Genomic DNA, 20445 nt, shown 5'->3' on the forward strand with positions numbered 1-20445 from the left:
TGAAAATGTGTTCCTGTATGGCGCCTCCGTGTGTGGTTGTGGGGCGTCGTCAGTGTGTCTCTTTTGGTCGGCGATCTCTGGTGGCAAGGAAGGATCGCGGGCGTTAACCACTGTCGCACCTGATGAAGGGGTAACCACAGGACACCCTTCGCCGAGATAGATTACCAACGGTAACAACGACCCAACAACGAGCACACGTACATACATCTACTCACACATACATGCGTGCGCGCGCACGACTGGTACCCCAAAATCGGTGGTCTGAAAAGGAGCCAGCGGTATCCCGGTGGTGGTCACAATAACCACTGATCCATCATCATCGTCATCATCATCGTCATCATCGTGAGGGACGCAGCGGCCTAAGGGCAATAATAACAACGACAGTGTTATGCGCAAAATGCGCACATCATCGGCTAAAACTGTGCAGTATCAACATCGCTGCATAAAATTGTCGCTAAAGTAGTGCACAAAATGCAGATTACCGCACGAAAATAATCATCCGCAAAAGGTCAATTCGAATCCTTTGGATCTTTTTGTAAGTGTGTTCTAGAGTGAGTGATTGTGTACAGCACGCCCACGCGCGCATCATAGTTGGCTTCAAGTTCGGATAGTGTTGGTGTTCGAAGAAAAGTAACCCTCTAAATTCCCGTTTCTGCAAACGCGAAGTATCGTCGATTCTTAGCTACGAACGGAACTAAGTCAAGACAAAAATCATTGAAACCCTACCAGCAGGCAGACCCCTTTTCGTTTTGTATTTCTAAAGATCCCTCCAGAAACCCTAGCGAGTAGATTCTTTGCTCTCCCTATTTACAAAGCCTTCTGCGATCATTGTTTTCCAATTATTCAAATGTTGTTCCAATGAACCGATTTCCACATCGCCTCTTGTCAATTGCTTTCTGATCCTGGATTTTTCATCCCTCTACAGTCACAGTCCACGCAATAATCCTTCTAGAAGGGAGCGCGTCTATTTTCTTCTCACCATCCCGCCGTCGTCATCATCGGAGCGATTTTCGGCGAACCTCTTCTTACGTTGAGCGCTGCTAACAAGCCTGTAAGAAAGGTGGGATCTTCTCCCATCCTTATGTACATCCAGCCACCTTTTTCTTCTTCATCTATTGGCCTCTAAGCCGCAAAAGGGGTTTCGTGCTCCAATCTCTGTCCTCTATATTTTACTCGCGTATCGTGTAGTACGCGGTTTATGGTACAAACCGTCGCGTCGGGTCCCTGTCCAAAGAAAGTGTAAACACTCCAGTGCAATAAACAACCGCGCGACGACGTGGCAAAGAAGTTTCCCGGTCACTTCTGCCCTCGACGAGTCCTTCCAGCTCTCCAGAGTCCTGGCCGCTTCGGTCCGATCATCTAACGACCGATCCAGCACCGATCCGCCTCCATGAAGGAACAGAGGCTAGAAAATGGTACGCGAGACTCGACATCTTTGGGTAGGAAACTTGCCCGAAACGGTACGAGAGGACAAGCTAAGGGAGCATTTTAAAAGGTGAGTCCATTACTTCAAAATTTATATTTTATTTGATTGTTTTATAGTTTTATTTGGGGCAACTACTTGGAGGCGTAGGTTCGAATTCCAAATGAGACCAGTCCCTCCTTTGTACGAGAGAATTGACTATCAACGTAAACAAGGGGAAAAAAGTCTAGTAATTCCTTAGTGGGCAGGAATGATCGAAGATCGTCCTTACACCAAAGACGAAGGAGTCGACGATACGACATTGACGATTTTGATATGATATTGACGAAACCACTAATATTACCCAAAAATATGTATTATTATGCATCTGCTATCTTCTAGGTCGTCACTGTATATCCCGGAAAATTGTGGTTGTTTTTCATTCAACCCTACAATGCCGAACACTACAATAACCGAACTATCTATGGCTATCTGGACAGTAACCGTTTAAAGATCAGAAAAATCTTCAAAAATGACGAATGAAAGTGGAAATGGTATTCAAACACAATCAAATTGGTCCGTATTGGATTCCAAACTTAAAATATGAGACAAATTGCATAAACGTTTGACTGACTGTACATTTTTCCTTCATGAAAAAAATACATCTAATCTGGTTCATGCTCTACGATATCATGGAAACATTGCTGGGGTTAAAACCTCGAATATATACTCGCAAGGCTTTGCCTCCTAACAAGGGCGAAAAGAACGAAGGTTTTGGCAGAGGAATGTACGACGCCCTTTTTTTCGTTCGTCCTTGTATGTTCCCCGGTGGTGCTGGTGGGAAAAGTGTATGACCGGATGAAATTTGGATATATATTATTGGTGACCCTACCTGAGACACGAGATATACGGCGCACAAGATGCCAGACAAAAAATCAGATGTACGATTTAGCCTGGGGGGAAAATTGCTACGATGAGATTGATGACCGGGCAGTGGGTATCCTGGGAAAAAATAAATCAACCATCTTCCGATTCTTAAGCCTTCTCAGTTCCGTTTTTCCAGATCACATCGTTCCCTCTGTAGTTTAGGTATTTTTTCTTAAGCTTTCGTCTACTTTCGTTAATGAGATGTCGATGCTTGGAAGGGGGTTCACATGTGATTGTGTTGATGCATACATATCACCTTTTACCGGCTGTTTTGCATCTGGAAAAACATACCTGAATGTTCGCATTCACGAGGACGATTGATCAAACGCATTGATTTACTGCACTGTTTATTTGTTGCAGTTTCGAATGAATCATTTGTAAACGCTTTGCCCGCAAAAGAAAAGTTCCTACGTGGTCCTTTGCGATCGTCTTGAAAACTCCCGGTTCGAACTACGAAAACAGATGAAAGTCCTGGGCCACGAGCTGTGTTTTTCCCAGTAAAACCCTCATCTCCGAGCCGTGCCCAGTATTTTCCATATTGCCAATTCGTGGAAATTTAAGGCTCGCTTTTCTTCGCTCCTTCAGCAACAGCAGCACCCACACCCACCCGAACGGAAAATGAGTAACGCCAAGCTTCTCGCTCCGGTTTTTTAGGGGTGAGAAATTTGCTTTATTTTCCCGCTCCCAGCTTTTTCATCCCGGAACGACTGGAACAAAACGGGCTGCTTTTGCTGTGGCCGTTGGTTCATACGACAATCATAGCCACGATCTCCCGTCATAGGGTTTATGACGTCCATTTCAGTTTTATTTAGTAAAATATCAATAAAATTGCAAACAACAATAAACACGGTCCCGAGGCTGGAGCATGCCTCGCGTTACCTTTTTTAATGCACCATGTGGTCGGTTTTCTTCAGCCAATTGTGCTGCTGTTGAGGTGCATTATGCGGCACGAGATGCATCTTGCACACGGCAGTTATGCTCAAGACCGGGAGTAGCAAGCCGTAAAGCAGATTTTATTGAATTTTAACTGCTGTTTTATTCATCCTGATCGATCAAAGGTGGTGGCTTATAGATCAAATGCTCCAGCTAGTGGGCTAGTATTTGATCATCTTCCTCTAGTTGTTTATGTTACATGATGTGCGGGCAGAATACGTCGGAACATTTTCTTTTATTACTACTAAAACCTTTCGATTAATTTACTGCAAATCATTCGCCATAGCCTTCATGAAAGATTAATGTCCGATTTTACAGGTGGACCCACTAGTGCCCAACATGCCCAGTAGCTGAATTTCACAACATGTAGAAACCTATTGCCAGCTATCCAATACCTTGGAGATGAGCGTGGTTTTTTTGTTGTTGTTTATTGGTTTCCTATTTCATCACTGATATGTGCCACAAACCTTAAATGGAATCATCTTGTTGTGTCTTATCTCTTTGAACTAGATTGTCTTCTACTATTCTTATAGTTAACATTTTTGCTTCTTTTGATGAAGCTTCAATGTTTGTCGATTCAAACCCCATTGATTGTTTTGCTTTCTTGCTGAAAATATACAAACCTCCAGGTGTTAGCGAAACGTATCCACTTTTAAAATACTATACAAGGCAGCCAACATCATCGACACAGCGTGTGTGGGATATTTTTTCCGGTCAGTTAATTCACGGGTCCATTTTTGGGGCAATTTTCCATGTTTTCCAAATAGAAAATTTCTCCTACTAAATGCCGAGTCCTTTAGCCGGCAATTTTTTGCGTGCTCCTGCTAGGGCCGAGGCCGCTCTCTCCATTCTGCCAGCTCATCCAGCCTGTACGTGGGGACTTGGGTGTATTTTAGTGCTTAGTGTGTCTAGCTAGAGAGAGAGAATATTGGAATTATACAATTTTACTAATTTTGGAGTTGAAAATCGATAAATAATTGAATAAAAAAAAAAGCACACACGTAATAACACGGACCAATGTTTTCCGTAGGGTTAGTATATTTTATTTGTATCAGCATCTCTTCGTTCGTTGGCCATCTCTCTTGGGCCCACGGTAACGTACTGTCTATCTCCATCCTACCCACAGCGCGTCCGAAGCTGTCGCTCCGGTTCGTTTGTTCGTAGCTTGTGTAAGTGTGTGTGTGTGCGTGTGCACCAAGTTGCGACGACGCAACAGCCGAATAAACACACTTTCTGTGTGGTAAACGGGAAAGAGCGAGACCGCCCGCGTCGAACAAAAGCAAAAGAAGAGTATAAAGATAGAGAAGAAGCTTGAATACACCGTTTGCCGAAACGAAACGAATAGCACCGATGTCGGTAGTGGAAGCGAGATAGTGTTACGTGAGCAAATGGGGTTTGTCGGTCTCCCTCTATCTCGTCTCCAACCCCGTCGAATGGCCTTCTTCTTGCAGGTATTATTTTCGTCATCCACCTCGAATGCTTTTAGCGTGAACAACCCCTGTGTTCCGTATGTGTGGGCCTTTGTAGAATGGAGTGTATGTATGCCAGGGAAAAGATAAGATAGTACGGGGATGAAAGAGATGGAATGCGCATAAGCAAATGCGCTCGAAAGAGAGAAGCGTTCGTTCAAGTAAGTGAAGTGGGTAGAAAAGAGCACAAGAATGGAGGGAAAATGGGGTTGTGCTGGACAAGGCTGTGTTTGTGTGTATAAAGTATACCGCTGGGACGACGGGGTGTATTTGAATGTGTTTGGTTGCCCTCGAGTGTTCGTTGTTTGCAGGGAAAATTGCAGAAAACATCGAACTTTTCCACGGTGGCTTATTCTGTTTTCTTAGTGTCTCTTTCCATGGTATTGCTTTTTTTTCAGAGAGCAAACTTTTTATGCCTTCAATTGAGAAAAACCTTTTGTTTCATAAAGGAACTATCCGTCGTTGCGGACCCACATCGCAGATTACCCTGCTGAGGGGCTGCTGGTTAAGTGCTTTTTGTTGCAGCACTAGCACCAACACACTTTTAGATGGCTTTTAACAAGGATCACACACGATCTCCCCGGCATCCTGTGCCAGCATTTCATCAGCGGTTCCACTACACACATACAAAGAAATGGTTGAATGTGTTGGTGTCCTTTGACGCTTCCATGATGAAACTGGCAACGTTTCAGCAAGCACGCTCAGAGCAGTCACGAGAGCTGAATGCGCCCTGATTTTTGTTTTTTTTCCTCTTCTTTAAAATCGAATGCGAGTGTGACAAAGACGGCAATATTCCTTCCTTTCTTTCGCTCCTAGGTAGAGAAAAAACGTTTGCGCGGTTTTGCTCAATTTTGCCCGTTCGATTATAATCGAACTTCTGCGCGCTCTTTTTTAGCTTAGTTTCCCTCCGTTCATCTAGCCCTCTCCCGCCGGCGTACATTGTTGTTCACATTCTTCCTCATTCTAATTCCAAGGGCGGAAGAGACCATCTCTGTTCGCTCTACGTGTGTATCGTTCTTCTTCCTGGCCATATTTTTCCACCACGGCGGCATAAAATCGGCATCATCCGCATGCTGTTTGCTTTCTTACCTGCGTTAAAAAAACATGCTCGTTATATCGTCCTCTCTCGCTCTGGCCGCTGTGCCCCATCCATATGCCGGTCGTGTGCACCTGTTAATATATACCGACGAGAAAACACTCCTTTCTGGCTTCCTATTTTCCACAAAGATCTGGGGCGGCTGGCCGGTGTGTGGCTTTCCCCCCACCCCCCACCCTCCTCGCTTGCCCCTTGGAAAGCTGCTGGGGGAGAAAAACTTCACCCTGCAGCAAAAAGGGGGGGAAGAAAATGCTTTCGACTCGCGGCTTACTATTACATTTGGCCAGAGACACGGATACGAAGAATGTGGTTTATTTCAGAAGACGTCGTCGCAAACTAAACTAAAATGATGGAACCGCTGACGATGGTTCAGCTCCCTGCGGCTAAACTCGTCTCATGTATCGAATTTCCAACACTCTAAAAGCAGTCTGCCGTGGCAAACGAGGTTCTGCTGAAAAACTATAGTTTTTACGTATTGGTAAAATTGCCATTTGGTGATGTAATATTTCCGTAACGCCATATTTTGGCGATGTGTTCTTCTGAAAATGGCCAGGAAAGAGTTGTAAATTTATTGTCCCGCTAGCATGGCTCTTTCATATTCATAAAAATATAAACTAGTTGTAGTCAGACTATGATGACAACATACAGTTTGTTTTTCATACAATTGGAACCTACAATATCAGTGAAAAAGCTTTTACCAACGATCGTGGGATCGAATCCCTACCCAGGGTTAGATCTTCATGGATTGTATCGTAAAGCTAGATTGCAAGAAAGTTGAATAACTATAGTTAATAGGGTCTCCTAGCGTTCTTAAATCGCCTTAACGTTATATCATGCTCGTGTCCCGCAATTTTGGCTAACGAAAGGTCACATATTTCCTTGGCATTCCGGGGTCTTTGAAGTCCTAAAAATGACCTTCAATGGCAACGATTTTATGTTTTCGTTAACCACCTTTCTAGCGGGGCTGCGGGCCACATACGGTCCCGGTTTCGCAGTATTTGTAGCAGTTTGAGCGCGTTGGTTGCTCTAATCAACGCGGCGGTATATCTTCTGCCAAATCCGTAAGAAAGAAGAACTTGAACACATACACACCATACTCGCTGCACAGACTTGTGCTTCTAAATGGTATTATTGGCTACTGCTGAAGGCGTGTTTGTAGACGAAAACGTTCTATAAATTCCCCGGTGGAATTTCGTGCACCTCGCGTCTTTTATATTACCCCGTGGCGTGTGATCACCGTCCGGGAATGTAATGTGCCTGATAGGGCGAACCGAAAATCTTCCCTCCACGTGTACAGGCAACGCTTCGTCATGAGAACGCCAGCCAGCGCACTTCAGAGACGTTCCCATCATACCCTTGAGAAACGAAAGACGACACGCACATGGTTGATTACCGATGGGACAAACGAACGTCGCACTTTTACTCCAGACGACTGTGTCCTGGGTACATCCGTTCCTGGGGATTGGAGAGGACGATGCTGGGTGGAAATACAACGAAACTAAAGGGGGAAAAAATACGCAAAGGAAGGAAACTTAATCTTCCCAAGTGCACACAACCGTGTGTTGTACGGCTGAAGGCGCTAGCTGTGGAGATTGTCCATAGTCCCTGTATTGAATCATGAATTAAAAGGACGCAACTTTGGGCAGGACTCGGAGAGATTGTACCCGCAGCCTACGGATTATGATGAAAAGGTGGGAAATTGTATGCCCTATCTTCCAGGTTCCTGCCGCGAGCTCATTTCCGAGTGATGATTTTTGTACTTCCCGAAGGTTCGTTTTTACTCTGTTGTGTGACTTGGCCTCAAGGATGTTTGTTCGTTACAGACGCTGTCGCTTTTCTCCCCATGCCAGCGAGAGGACATGCCATATCGTCGTGTCTGCAAAGGACATGCTCTTCCGTATTCCGTTTGATGTGAGTGGCTTTTTGTCGCCTGCTCGAGGACATGTGCCTCCAATCTTGCTTTTGCTCCCCATCGAGGTGCTGTTTAATATAGAGTACAAGTTTACTTTATCTTATTCTGGACCGGTTTCAACAGCCTCTTCAACACAATATGGTCCAGCCGTGTTATTTGCGCTACGGCGTCATGTACAGATACAGTTTGTCGAGGAATATGGCAAATGTTGTGTGTCTCCTGCTCGAAGCAGCAAAGATCCTAGTCCTTTGCAAGTCCTATCAGCCGTGTACAAAATCCTCGTTGTACCGTCGTTTCATACCACACCACTACCATCCTTGTGTGGCGATCGAATAGCACGCATACACGTTCAGACCAACCAACCAACATTGCATCCGTTCGCTTACTACGCGTTAGGAAACGAAATTGCTAACAAAAGCAGCAAGTAAGAGTGAGCGAAATAGACGAAAAAACGAGAAGGTGAAAGAGAGGGAGAGGGCTCAATCAAATGCAAAAGCTAACAGTACCATTTTGGGACGCAAGAACTAGCTTAATGGGACGGAGCGAGAAGCCGAATATGGTTGCGGGTTTTTTTCCGTTGCATCCTTTTTCCTCCCGTGGGTAAAATTTTTGGTTTTGCTTTTCGCATCACACCACCATCGTCATCGCCGTCTCCCGTTCGAGGGGCAATCGACTAGAGATGTGTGTTTTTCTTTTGTCCTCGATCGAGTTTCTCGCAAGTCCCAAGGTGCGTGACTGAAATGGGCGATTGGCTTTCTCCGTCCCTCTAACGCTAAGCAAAAGAACGAGCGATGACGAAGTGTTGCAGAGTGAAAGAAGTAGCACGAGAAAATTGGTGCGTTAGGGTGACAGAAAAGGAAGCCGAAAAATCCCTGGGTAGCGTTTTTGTTCCTCCATCCGTGTACCTCCACTACCCCCGCTGGTATGCTTTTTCTTGCTTTTCTTCCCTGTTCTGTTGTTGCTCGGGCGAAGCAAAGTGCTTCGCTCTAGTGGCTGCCCGTGTCTCTCTCTCTCTCTCTCTCTCTCACCCGGTGTGTGCGTGTGGTGTGCTATCACACCAACCCGGATGCGCTTCGTCATGCGTTTAGTATTCGAGAGAGCGATTCTGTACCCCGCGCCGCTCCTTTCGCTCCGGAAACCATTGCGTTGCGTCGTCATCAGCCTTCGCGTCGGACGATTTCCTTCTAGAAAAGGCAACGCCGCTGCGTTGATAGCCCCACCGCACACCACCGAGGGCCAACATTGGCAAGGCGGCATTGGCATAACGAACCACACCAACGACGACGACGTCGTCCTCCCGAGACAACATCGAGGCTCCAAAGTGACCACGATATGTTTGCGGTGTGCTGCTTGGCGAGAAGTGCGTCATAGCAAGCGTTTTCATGAGGCCATCGGTTGTGAAATTGGCCTGCAGCACGACAAGGAAGGCCTCACTGGCATTGGTGGCTCTTTCTTTTCCGCAAGAGTGACCGAGAGGAGCCGCCGAAAACCGTGTGCGCTAGTACGAGATGGACGATAGTTACAGGCACGGTTCAATATCTTCTCAGTGACTGGTTCGAATGGAAAAAGGAAGCGTCAAAACAACGCACAACATATGCTGGGAGAGGGGTGTACGGGGCGGTGGGTTGTGTGGAGCATACGGGCAACGAACGGCGGTAGTGGTTTGCGGTAGAAAATAAAAGAAAAACTATCGTACAACTGGCTAGAAGAGCGTGATGTAGTAGTGGTGTGTTGTGTATTTGTAGGACCACATCGTGGGGCGACGGCTGGGGTGGTACGGTGTGCCGTAGCGATATGGTCGATGGGAAAGAGGTTAGGTTGGTGAGCTGGTTTTTGGTCGACTGAGCCTGCGTGTGTGTGAGAGAGAGAAAGAGAGTATGCGACCAGCCGGGAGCGAGTGGGAAAAAACGCCGCTACGTGGACCAATGTTTTCCGTAGGGTTAGTAGGAATGATTTTAATTGGACTCTCGCCTGGCTTCGCGTGCAAGGGAGTGAGCACGACGCAACGAGAGAGGGGTTTGTGTGTGTCTCTTTTGCAGCGGAGACATGCGCTTGCGCTCACTACCCCGTGGGTGCGAGCGGGATAGAAACAGCGAAAATATGTTGTTGGTCGTCTGCGCCGACGGACTTTCAGGTTCGTGCGGCTCTTTACCTCTTTACTGCTGCTGCTCTGCGTCTTTATAAAGTTGCTGCTGATGGGCCCGCGTTGTTGTCCAGGGAATGTGGGGAGTATGCATCGCATGTGAACCCCACTCGACCCCCGCCCGTGTCCTGTGTGCGACACACAACACCACCACCTCCCTATCAGTGGGCTGATATCGCTGCGCGTTGTCTATCCTGGGGTTGTTTTTTCTTTCGAGCCAATGTTGACTGTGATGCTTTTAATGCTTTTCTCGAGAGGTTACACGGTCGAGTGAGCGAGCCCGCCAAACGTTCACCGTCGGTGTGAGGGAGAGAGGGAGTCGACGCAAATAAAAAAAAACCCCGACCAAACACCACCCTCCCCCCCAACACCTTCTATTCATCAGCGTTGTTCGCACCTTTCTTCACCGCGCTGCGCTCTTCTCTGTGCACCACGTCACTTGAGCGATCGTCTGATTTTTCGTGTATGCATTTTTTTTTCGCCTCGCCTCTCCCTTGTGTGCGGGCAACAAAATGTGAAGCAAAACGTTATGACAACGCGATGACGACGACGACGACGCGCAGTGGAGCGAACAACCCGCCGGGTTCGAGGTTCGACTTGAACCTAACGATCCGGTCATTTCTTTGTGCGTACGCGCCCTTCCTTTCCTTGACGAAGAGGAGAAGCGAAGGTTCATCTTTGCGAGATGCTTTTCTTATTACCCTTGGGTTCTGAGGTTGTGTGGCTCTCGATAGAGGTACGTTTCTTCACTGCTGTCTCGTTGGTAGTCCCTTCCGCACCGGTGCGCATCGGTTTCCACCCCCTGGTGGACCTCTGGTTCCCCCCTTCTATCTCTTCCCAGCACTACCGCTCGTTCCATCGTCTCCTGCGTGAATAATGCCCTTCAACTCGCGCCCGAGCTTACTGCAGCGCGCGCGGCAACTAGCCAAAAAATGAGAAACAAGCTACAACGACGACGTGTGTGTTGTCTGCTCTGCGTACGAATGAGCATGAGAGCAATATCGCACGAACGGCGGACACATCATGTCTTGTTGGAGCCTGCGTTCGTGGTTTTTCTTCACTATTCCATCGACGAATACAAACTCATCCTCAAGCGAACGCCGCAGTAGGCGCTTTCAGCTAAGAAATAACAACCGCCACCACCACCACCACCAGCAGCAGCGAGCAATAGAGGCGTTCGATTGTGTTGTGCGTGCGGGGTTTCTTCTGTGCCTTGAAGGCGTGTGTTTGTTTCGTAACGCCATATCGCACCATTCCGTGGCGTTCTCGGGGGGGGCTATTTTTTCTTTTTTCTGCCTCCCCAAAGAAACACGTACATACGTGTGCTTTGAAGAATCGATTTCCAAGGAAAAAAGCAGGTCCACGCGTCTCTGCGCGTATGTGGCTCCTATTGCTTATGGTACGGAGTGGAGATGGGCCGTGCGCCGGCCTATTATTATTACTATGGTACTCGGGGTTCTGGAACGAAGGGTTTGGATCCGGGTGTGGCTGGATATGCTGACTGGGCGGACATCGGGAGAACCAGTGGACTCTATCCTTTTATTTTCTCTGGACATTTTTTTTTCTTCCACAATGAATTCTCAATGAAACCTAGTAAGTAAGCAGAGGCAGGCGTTGCTGTGTTTATTGCTCTGACACGGGGAAGGGCACTTTGAACCTATTCTTTCATTCTTTCTTTCATAAAATCCTTTCTATTCTTATGCCCTTATGGAAGGGAACCATTCCACGGAACCTTCGAAATGATAGGGCTTCTTTGGTGTGTGTGTGTTTTCTCCTGTCGCGATAAAAAGGGTGGAGAACATAAATGTTTTTATGCGAAGACGAAGGAAATATAATAACAATTTGTTTTTGTGTGTGGAAAAGGGTTCTGAGAAACTCATTGAAGAAAAAAAGTTACGTCCATAAGATACTGATACTGGGAAAGCTAGTTTTTCACAATCGAATTCTTACAGCACAAATAGCAAGGCACTAAAACATACCTGCAATGTTTCTTAATGGTTTCAAATAAATCATTCTTTGTTTATTTCTAGTACTAAACATTTTTGGAAACGTAGCCCAAACGTACAACTTGCTTTACACCGACTGCTTCCGCTGAGTTGTAGTTAACTTATTCAGAGGGTTTTTTTGGTTTTTACTCCATCCGCCCTGTATCGGATGTTTTTTTTCCGTTCCGTCGTTCGGACAACGGTAGAATTATGATTCGTGTTTGGCCCAAGATGGTTGAGCTTTCCATCCTCATTCGTGTAGAGGACGTGGAAGCCATTTTCCGGCCGGTTTGCAATGGTTGGTCGGTGAAGGAAATGGATCACATCGTGAACCTGGTTGTTAATGATTTTCAAGTTAGTTCCACTAGAGTTCCATGAAGATGAATGGCTAAAACTTAAGGAGGACTACCTGACTTATACCAACATTTTTTATTTATACTAAATTTATCAATCTCACTTCGTTGATGTTGGTAGTCTCTTCATGTATAATGTCTAGAACCGGACAGATCTGATGTCCGTGGCTTCGGTCTGCATCTGCACGGCGTCGTCTGTGTAGTGGCACTACTCAAAAGACACCTCATCTCGCCACAGACATTATAAGAACTGAGTACGAAGGCTGGAGTAGGGCTCTATGTGGCCCTTCTTCGCGTTTGCATTTGACATTGAACCCTTTTGTAGACAACCTACACTGTTTCCATTGTGGTTGGTAACGAAAATATGTGTGTGTGTGTATGAGAGACATGCATCGCTGCATCCGACACATCCGGTTTAGAGGCAGGGTATTTTTAGTCTTGCTTGTACGTTTTCCCCCTCGTGGGAGACGGTTGTGTTTTCTGTTTGTTTCAATTAATTCGAAAAGCACACCACTATAGGTTGGTATTTTAAAAACAAATATGGACCATTGGTGATTCTCAACTCCTTGTGTTTTGAATCGTTTGGGTAGGTTAGTAAAATTATTTAGTGATTTAGAATAACATATTTTATTAAGGACGGCACAATGTCGTTTTTGCGTGGTGTACATACCTTAAATGATCTGTATAGACTGATGTCCAAGTGTTTTAATTTATTATGTTTAAAAGGTGTTCTTGTCAGGTGTTTTTTCCATGCCAGGCCGTTTGATTTCGCAGTTTTGATAGATCGATGTGTAATGCATATGTTCTCCACGCTAATGATTCCAGCGAAGGCTTTCCCTCTAGACTTCAACTTCTTTATTAGGTCAAACGGGAACACACCACTCTAGGAGAGTGATTTAGTTGTGGGACCGGGTCTTAGCGCCTTTTGCTTTGGCCCAGACCAGATTTGAGCCGGTTTTTTGCCATCCTCTGTCCTCACCCGAGGGCGGAGGCGCCACTACTGTTCCTACTACCTGCAGCCTGGCACCAACACCTGTACTTCACCAGGAAGGCGTACTAGTTGAAGGTTTTCCATGAGGTGGTGTGTAGGTGGATCCGGTTTGGAGAAGCTTGTTTGAGTCGACAATTTGCAGGCGCGACCGTTTATTCATATCCAATGGTAACTTTTAAGATACGAAATGAAGCAAACACCCACGTCTTAGATGTCTTAGTTTGTACCCCACCACAAATGGAAGGTGTGTTGTTTTTGTTTGTTTTAACTCAATAGAACATGTTTTGTCAATAGGAAAAGTCAGTTGTTTGAATATTTTTCAATTATCTTCTTCACAAATACTAATGATAATATATTTAGGGCTCCCTGAGCAATGGAGTTGTCGTTTAAATGTGCCTCATTTCGTAGGGACCTGTCATAATTGTAACATATCGCCATGACGTAGTGAAAAATTAGAACAGTGGCTTAGAAATGTGAGCCAAACAAACATAAAATGGCAGGTGAAAGCGCTCCGTTCCGCCGTGAGGAGAATGACGCATTTAAGTTCACGCTCGACTGCGTCGCGGAGTTCGTCGATGGCGGTTTGCTCGTTTTCTCTCACTCTTCCGGCAGGAAGGGTTTCACTTACACTTCCTGGTCCTGATGTGCCCTCGGTGAACCCCCTCGTGAGGGAAAGTCCTTGAAAACTTATCCAAAGTGTGTTACTGTATTGGTTTGGTTGTGCCAAGACCTCCACGGTTGTTGTGGTCCGGCTGTGTATCGATTTTGGACCGATTCTTCACCTCTGGCACCCACTTCAGACGTCCTTGTTGGTCAGACCAGTCTCATGTAAAGGTTTCGTAGGACATCTGGAAAAATGGTGGACGGAAATGTGTGCCTACTAGTAATACGAGTGGTACTCATTCGAAATCTATCTTAAACCCCCATTCGCCTTAGAACACTCCCATTCAACTTGCTGATGAGAATCTGAATTATACATCAAACATTTTAGTAGGCGATTATACCGGACAATTTAATGTATTTATTGAATTAATCTGAATCTTAAATTAATGTAAAACGTTTGAACAATTTCATTCAAGACTCAAAGAAAGTTCTCCTTCCTGTTCCCTAGTGGATCCTTGACTTGGATACAAATGTGTTACTTGAATTAGTTATTTACTGCAAAGTCTGTACACCAATCAAAATTTGAGGCTACAATTCGCTTGAGTCACACAGGTTATAGCCAAGTTACTCTACTATACCTTTTCTATTGGATTTAATCACTATTTCTAATCTCGAAAATAAACGAATGTTCCACGAACCACGATAAAGAAGTATGTGATGTGATAATCGTGTTCAGACTCTCTTATCTTTTTCGTTCTCAAGCTGTTTTTATTGTACTTGGTTGGTTAGAAACCAAGGAAGGGCTAGGTCGAGCAGGGCAGCAGCAAATCAAGGAAAGATGTTTTAAAATATACAGAGAATTAACCCCTGCAGACCACCGGTAACTTAAGAAATAAAATATTTATGGTTAGGAGTAATTTCATTTTATTGAATTTTATTCTTCCACAGTAGATGGAACGATGCTTAACGGCTAAAGCATACATAAAACTAGTGGTAGCCTCTTGCTACTAATTGTGATAAACTCTTTACGGTTTCGATGCCGAAGATACCGTGCAATAAATGAATCATTGCTATGCTACTCAGGGACTCATTGGATCGAACTCTGCAAATGATGCATGTTATTCCATGAATTTACTGCCGGTGTTTGCAATTAATTTTATGCAAAGCAATTTTTCTTTACCACAAGCGTATTACCAATCAATTGTCAATTAGTACCGGTAATATCCGTTGGAAAGGGTAGATTTATTTGAGGTGGAATAATTGCATTGGACAGTATCTGCTGGTTTAATTCTACTCATATACTTAGCATCCTTTGGAGAGTTATTTTTCTATTTTTATGTCATTTCATTTTTTAGTTATGTAGTTTTAAGTTTAATGTTTGTTATCTACGTAATTGAACTTTTACTGTTGGTCCTAGCAAATATATGACAAATTGTTCTGTCGTTTGTTGCTTAACCTAGACCTTGAGCAGCGGAAAATAGTTGCTTGCCGTCCTCCTCATCTCTTCGTGGTTTGAAAATTTCTCTGATGCAGGTGATTGTGTAATCGGTCGCTAGACGACGTCATCAAGTATTGCCTTAGCTTGCAATACATCGACCCCAAAGAAAACGATAAAAAAATCACGTACGTCCGGACAATCATACGGGCTTTTACTCGCCCGCTAGTGTGTTTTTCCGATCGATTGTTCTGGAGTTTTCTTGCCGCCATCGTGGTTTTCGCTTCGGTAAGACGGACGGCGACGTAATAGATGACGTAAAAATATGATTGCTACAACAACGAACGTAGTCATTTTCGTGAAGAAAGAAGAGGGCCCTACCATTGGATTGCATAATTAATTCCCAAAACTTTCATTATCAAACTTCGTCCGCCACTAAGTTCTAGAAATTTTAAACTGACACGTAACATGTTACAAGAGAAGGCTATATAAACCAATTGTTAAAAGCATTTCTGTGTTGCTGTGGTGTGGTTTTCCTCTTTTCATGGGGGAGGAAATGCAATGGTACACGCTTTTTTTCTCTTCTACCAACTTGGCGGATGTGTCTCGGCGTGTTCGCAACTAGATTTCTAGTTTAATGCTGGAAAAAGTAAAAGATACAGTATCTGCCCTTTGGAAAAGAAGATCGAAAGAGGATTTTCATAAAGGGGGAAGGTAATAAATACTGAAACCTCGAAACTTCACAGGAACAGTGAAATAAAAGAGAAATCTTGAGCAAAGTAGCGGAAAGAAACAGAGTCGTGTTCCAAGCCGATGGTTTTCCGGTGGAAGGTTTAGAATTATTCTCTAGTTCTGTCTTCCGGTTTTGCTTGGATGATTTCTTCCTTTCCAATGAGAGAAACCAGCGCTGTCAATTTTCTATGCAAATGTTCTTATTTTGAACAATTTTGTTGTACCACCTGTTTTATGTTTTTTACAATCCAATAGTACAGGCGGCTGTGAGTTTCCATCTTAATGCTGTTTTATTTAAGTCGCCTGCAGGCAAAATGTGGTTTATGTAGCGCTGACGAAATTATCAAACCAACTGCATTTAATCCCTTTCGCGGTGTGGAGCACCTGTTTCTGTTAAACATTAAACAACGTTTTTAACCAGCTTTTATCGTTGTTTATAACGTTCAAACACCCGGAGAAAGTCCTCTGCCGAGTCGAATGCAACTGCTAATATTTGTATGGCAGCTGGAGCATGATATACAACACCGGAAGTAAGATGAACGGTCCCCGAGGATAATTACACTGAAGTGTTGCGGCTCTAAAGTGTTGCTGGATGCACTTTTTTGTTTTTACTTCGCACCCATTTTGAAACAATTCTGGTTGTACGCTACCATTTTCTCAATGTGGGAGAATTTATAAATAGCTTTAAGGATGCACTCGTTTAACAGGGTTTTGCCAGGTCTTTATAAAGGGCCAATATTATATGGATATGATGATCATATTTGTTGCACTTTCTTCAATATAGAAAGTCGTCGGAGCGTTGCACCGTTGATTCGTTGCATTAGAAATACTCCTTCGTTTTTTATTTGCAATGTATGCTGCAGCGCAGGATGACATTTAGAATGATGGCATTTCTTTTGTGCCGAAGATGGCGTGCCAAGTAGGAGACGGTCGGTTGCGATGCACCCTGGCGACGGACGGGTGCTGCTTGGCACGCGAGACAAACGTGACAAAACTCGTTACCTTCCGTTGGTTTGTCGCCGTTTCTTTGACTTCTTCTTTGAACGCGAGAAGACTCGCGAGAAGGTTGGTTTTCCTTCCCTGTATCTGGGCGCTCCTATCTCGCTGTTCCGAGTGAAATATGTTTCAGTCGTGACCGTGCAAAAGCAAACACCACGAGATCATCCCTGCCGATCGCAAAATCTTTGCGTTAGTACACGAGGAAAGAATGGGTTGACGATGGGGAAGAGTCCCCCGAGCTCGGTGAACCGTTTTCCGTTTTTCCTCCCGACGAGAATGTCGGTGCTGAGAGTTGTGTCGAAAATGCAACTGTAGAAGCGAGAAGCACCTCTTTCTTTCTTTCTGTACCGTTGCTGACACTTTAAGAGGCTGGTTGGCGTTGCATCGCCTTCATTACGTCGATTTCTCGTCTTCGCCGATCGGCTCCGTTATGTTGGGGTTCTTTAATGGTTAAGTGTGTATGTGTATTTTTGTCATTCGCCGTACTCCCGTCGCGAGCCATTTCTTTAATCAACCTTACTAATCTTGATCGTCTTCATTTCTTCTCGTCCCTTTCTCTTTAGGTAAGCACTGACGATCTATTATCCTTCTATTGCGCTTCATAGACAACGCTCGTCGCCAAACGGACGGTCTCTTATTCGGCAAAGACAGGTGAACGTGTCGTTAACTGTTTTGCATTTCTTTACCTTCTTATCGATCTGTAGATGATCGTAGATCAGTATTTCCAAATGGTTTGGTTTATTTCCTAAGATATTATCCTCCGCCTTGGCATACTGTTGTACTGAACTTTTTCTTCCTCAGTTTTTATTCTGCTTTGAATGTAAAATAATCCTTGATTAAGGGTTTCGCATATGACGGAGCAGCGCTCGTCAATCTGTTCGGTGGATGAGTGGAGAACCTTCTTCTCGATCTTCCGGATGGTAAATTAAATGAGCAGCTCCTCAAGAGCCCACTCTGAACGAAACCAGACACTTAAAAAGGGCATCCAACGATCTCGCGTGACCACGGTTGCTCGTGTGTGTTTGTGTGATCTGATCACAATAGCACTACCCATTCAAACAACAAAGGCCAATTGTGCAGAATAAAGACCAGCCACACAAATGGCCGGGAGGAGATGGAGAAGCATACCATTTTCCATACCTCGAGACCGGTTTACGTCTCTTTTGCGGAACAAACTTGCCGCCCAGAAAAGATCACCATCTAGGGTCCTTGAGCGAAAAGAAAATACTCTCCCGAGCAACATAATACCAACCTACTCTGCTGTACAATCATCAGTTCCAACATTATGTTTGGCACGTCGAGCTTGTTGTAGTATACTCTTTTGATCGATCGTGATTTAAGCCCGGAGGATCGACGCCTTTGTGGAAGATGGAGGATGAAGGTCTCTTCTGTGTTGCCTGGTGTCTACGATTCGCCACCAATATGAGTGATCCTCGCTCTTCAATTGGTGTCGATTGTTACTTACAATGGCATATGCTTTAATTATGGTATCGCATTATTATGGTTTCCCTTTTTTTCTTCTCGCATTATGAAAAGATCAACTTGAACGACTTTAACTTTCGAGTCTGATAAGTTTTGGTCTTTGTAAGATCTTTTACTTTTTTGGCATGCTTGTAATTAAATACTTGCGAATAAAGTGATCGAGTTTATTATGTCTGATTATGATTTACAATTCCCTCGTGTCTATGGCAAAGTTTCTGCTCGATACTCCTCTTGATCGAGTTTACCTTACGCTGCAGCCTTGGATCACCATAAACCATAGAACAGACCGCTACATGGGAAGTTCCAGACTTAAAAGCGGAGTCGGCCTAAATACGTCTGGAGCTGGTTCTCCTCTTGTGTCTGGTGCAAGTCACAATGATTCGCGCATCGTTCCGATTGGGTTTGGCCTGCCGAATGAGACCGGGTTTATGTGCTATAAATAAAGTAATCTGCTTTCCAGTGCCAATCTGCAACGAGCTATCAATTTGAGGTCGTATGCTCTTTCTTACGAGCGAATGCGATGGAATGATGGGCAATGTAATTGTCGATCCTCCGGGAGGGTACGCTCCCGGAACCGGTGGCCCCTTGTTCCGCTCGATCCCCTGACGAACGTTGGTTTTGATGGCGATGTGGTGATGACAAATGAAAAAAGGAGTATAGTGGGGGTCATAAACAACACACGCGCGCGCGCCATTCCAACACCAGCCAACGAAAATTCCGGCGGAACCGGCGGTGGTTCGCGGACGTTTGCGGCGTGTGGGTATGATGGGTCGTGTTGCAACAAAGTTGCAAATTGCAAAATCATGTCTTTGCGGTGCTGCGTTTTGGCCTGGAGATACCAAGCCTTGGAATGGATTCGGATAATACAGCAGCGCGCGCGGGATGCAGATGTGCCCCCAAGGGGAGGAAGCAGGAAGTACAGATACTGGTTTATTCTTGCCACCGGGGAACCGGGGTTGGATGGGATCACACGAACTCAGTGTAAATTGTTTAGAAGCGAGTCCCCTAAAATTACATTCATTTTATCTGGGCATTCTAGGCGATCTGGGATGTTTATTGGAGTCCATGGAAGGATAGGGATTAGGACGAGGTTGGCATTTGGATTTTAATTGAGGACCAAATATTCACATCTAGATTTGGGGTTTGAGGGATATTCCCACATTTTGTAGGGATGGATAATTAGCCAACATCCAAAACCAAACTTTTACTGTATGAAATATCTAAAAAAATTGCATTGGATTCTAAGTCTACGTTTGGCCAACTTTGGCAATAATCTTCTGGCAATGGTTGTTTTATTAAAAAAAGCAGATAAACAAATTCTTGTTTTGATATGATCGTAATACATTCTAGTATATACAACCCACCGTTTGAGAAGTGTTTTAGAAGATTAGAAAATAAACAGGGTCCTATCAAATCCCCCGCTTGACAGATGTTTTGCAGAATTTCCCAAAATGAATGTTCCCTATTTGTGACGCATACGTCAGTTAAATTGTGACCCAATGACAATACCTCGTTGGAATGGCAATAGAAACACACGCTCCCAATGGGCATGCGAATGGAAAGCAAATAATTTTCCCAACCCAAAACAGTAACGCGCCTCCTCTAACCGCCCCTGCCTGCCATCAATGGGGAAATACCCGAACAAATAACGAAATGCCATCACCATCTTTCCTCTGCGAATGTCGTCTAGGGTGGTGGTGTGCGAGGTGTTGATAGTACACAAACTCGGCGCGTACTAGACGATGATTGATCCGCCAGGAGAAGGGGGTTTGGATTGGGCCGAGATGTAGTGTGTGGTTGCGGTGGAAGTACTAGCAATGTTCGTTTTAATTAAATAGCAAGCCAGTCAGCTCGGTTGGGCGCGCGAGGGCCAACGGTGGTGTGGTCGAGGGAAGCCGAGGAATGTGTATCCATGTGTCGCGATGTTGCCATCCTCTCTCCCTCTCTAAGGTCGGAACAGCCGGAGGCCGCGGGACAGTTATT

General features: G+C 45.0%; 1 protein-coding gene across 1 annotated transcript in view; it reads left to right on the plus strand.

Moving 5' to 3' along the window:
• The first annotated feature begins 1359 nt into the window (after positions 1–1359).
• LOC131262068 (protein split ends) overlaps positions 1360–20445 on the plus strand; it is an 89576-nt gene continuing 70490 nt past the window's right edge. The window contains exon 1 of the mRNA XM_058263983.1: positions 1360–1495. Within this exon, the coding sequence (XP_058119966.1) occupies positions 1413–1495 (83 nt within the window). The 5' untranslated portion in view covers positions 1360–1412. The remainder of the gene's footprint in view (positions 1496–20445) is intronic.

Source organism: Anopheles coustani, chromosome 2, assembly GCF_943734705.1.
Source record: "Anopheles coustani chromosome 2, idAnoCousDA_361_x.2, whole genome shotgun sequence".
Lineage (NCBI taxonomy): Eukaryota > Metazoa > Arthropoda > Insecta > Diptera > Culicidae > Anopheles > Anopheles coustani.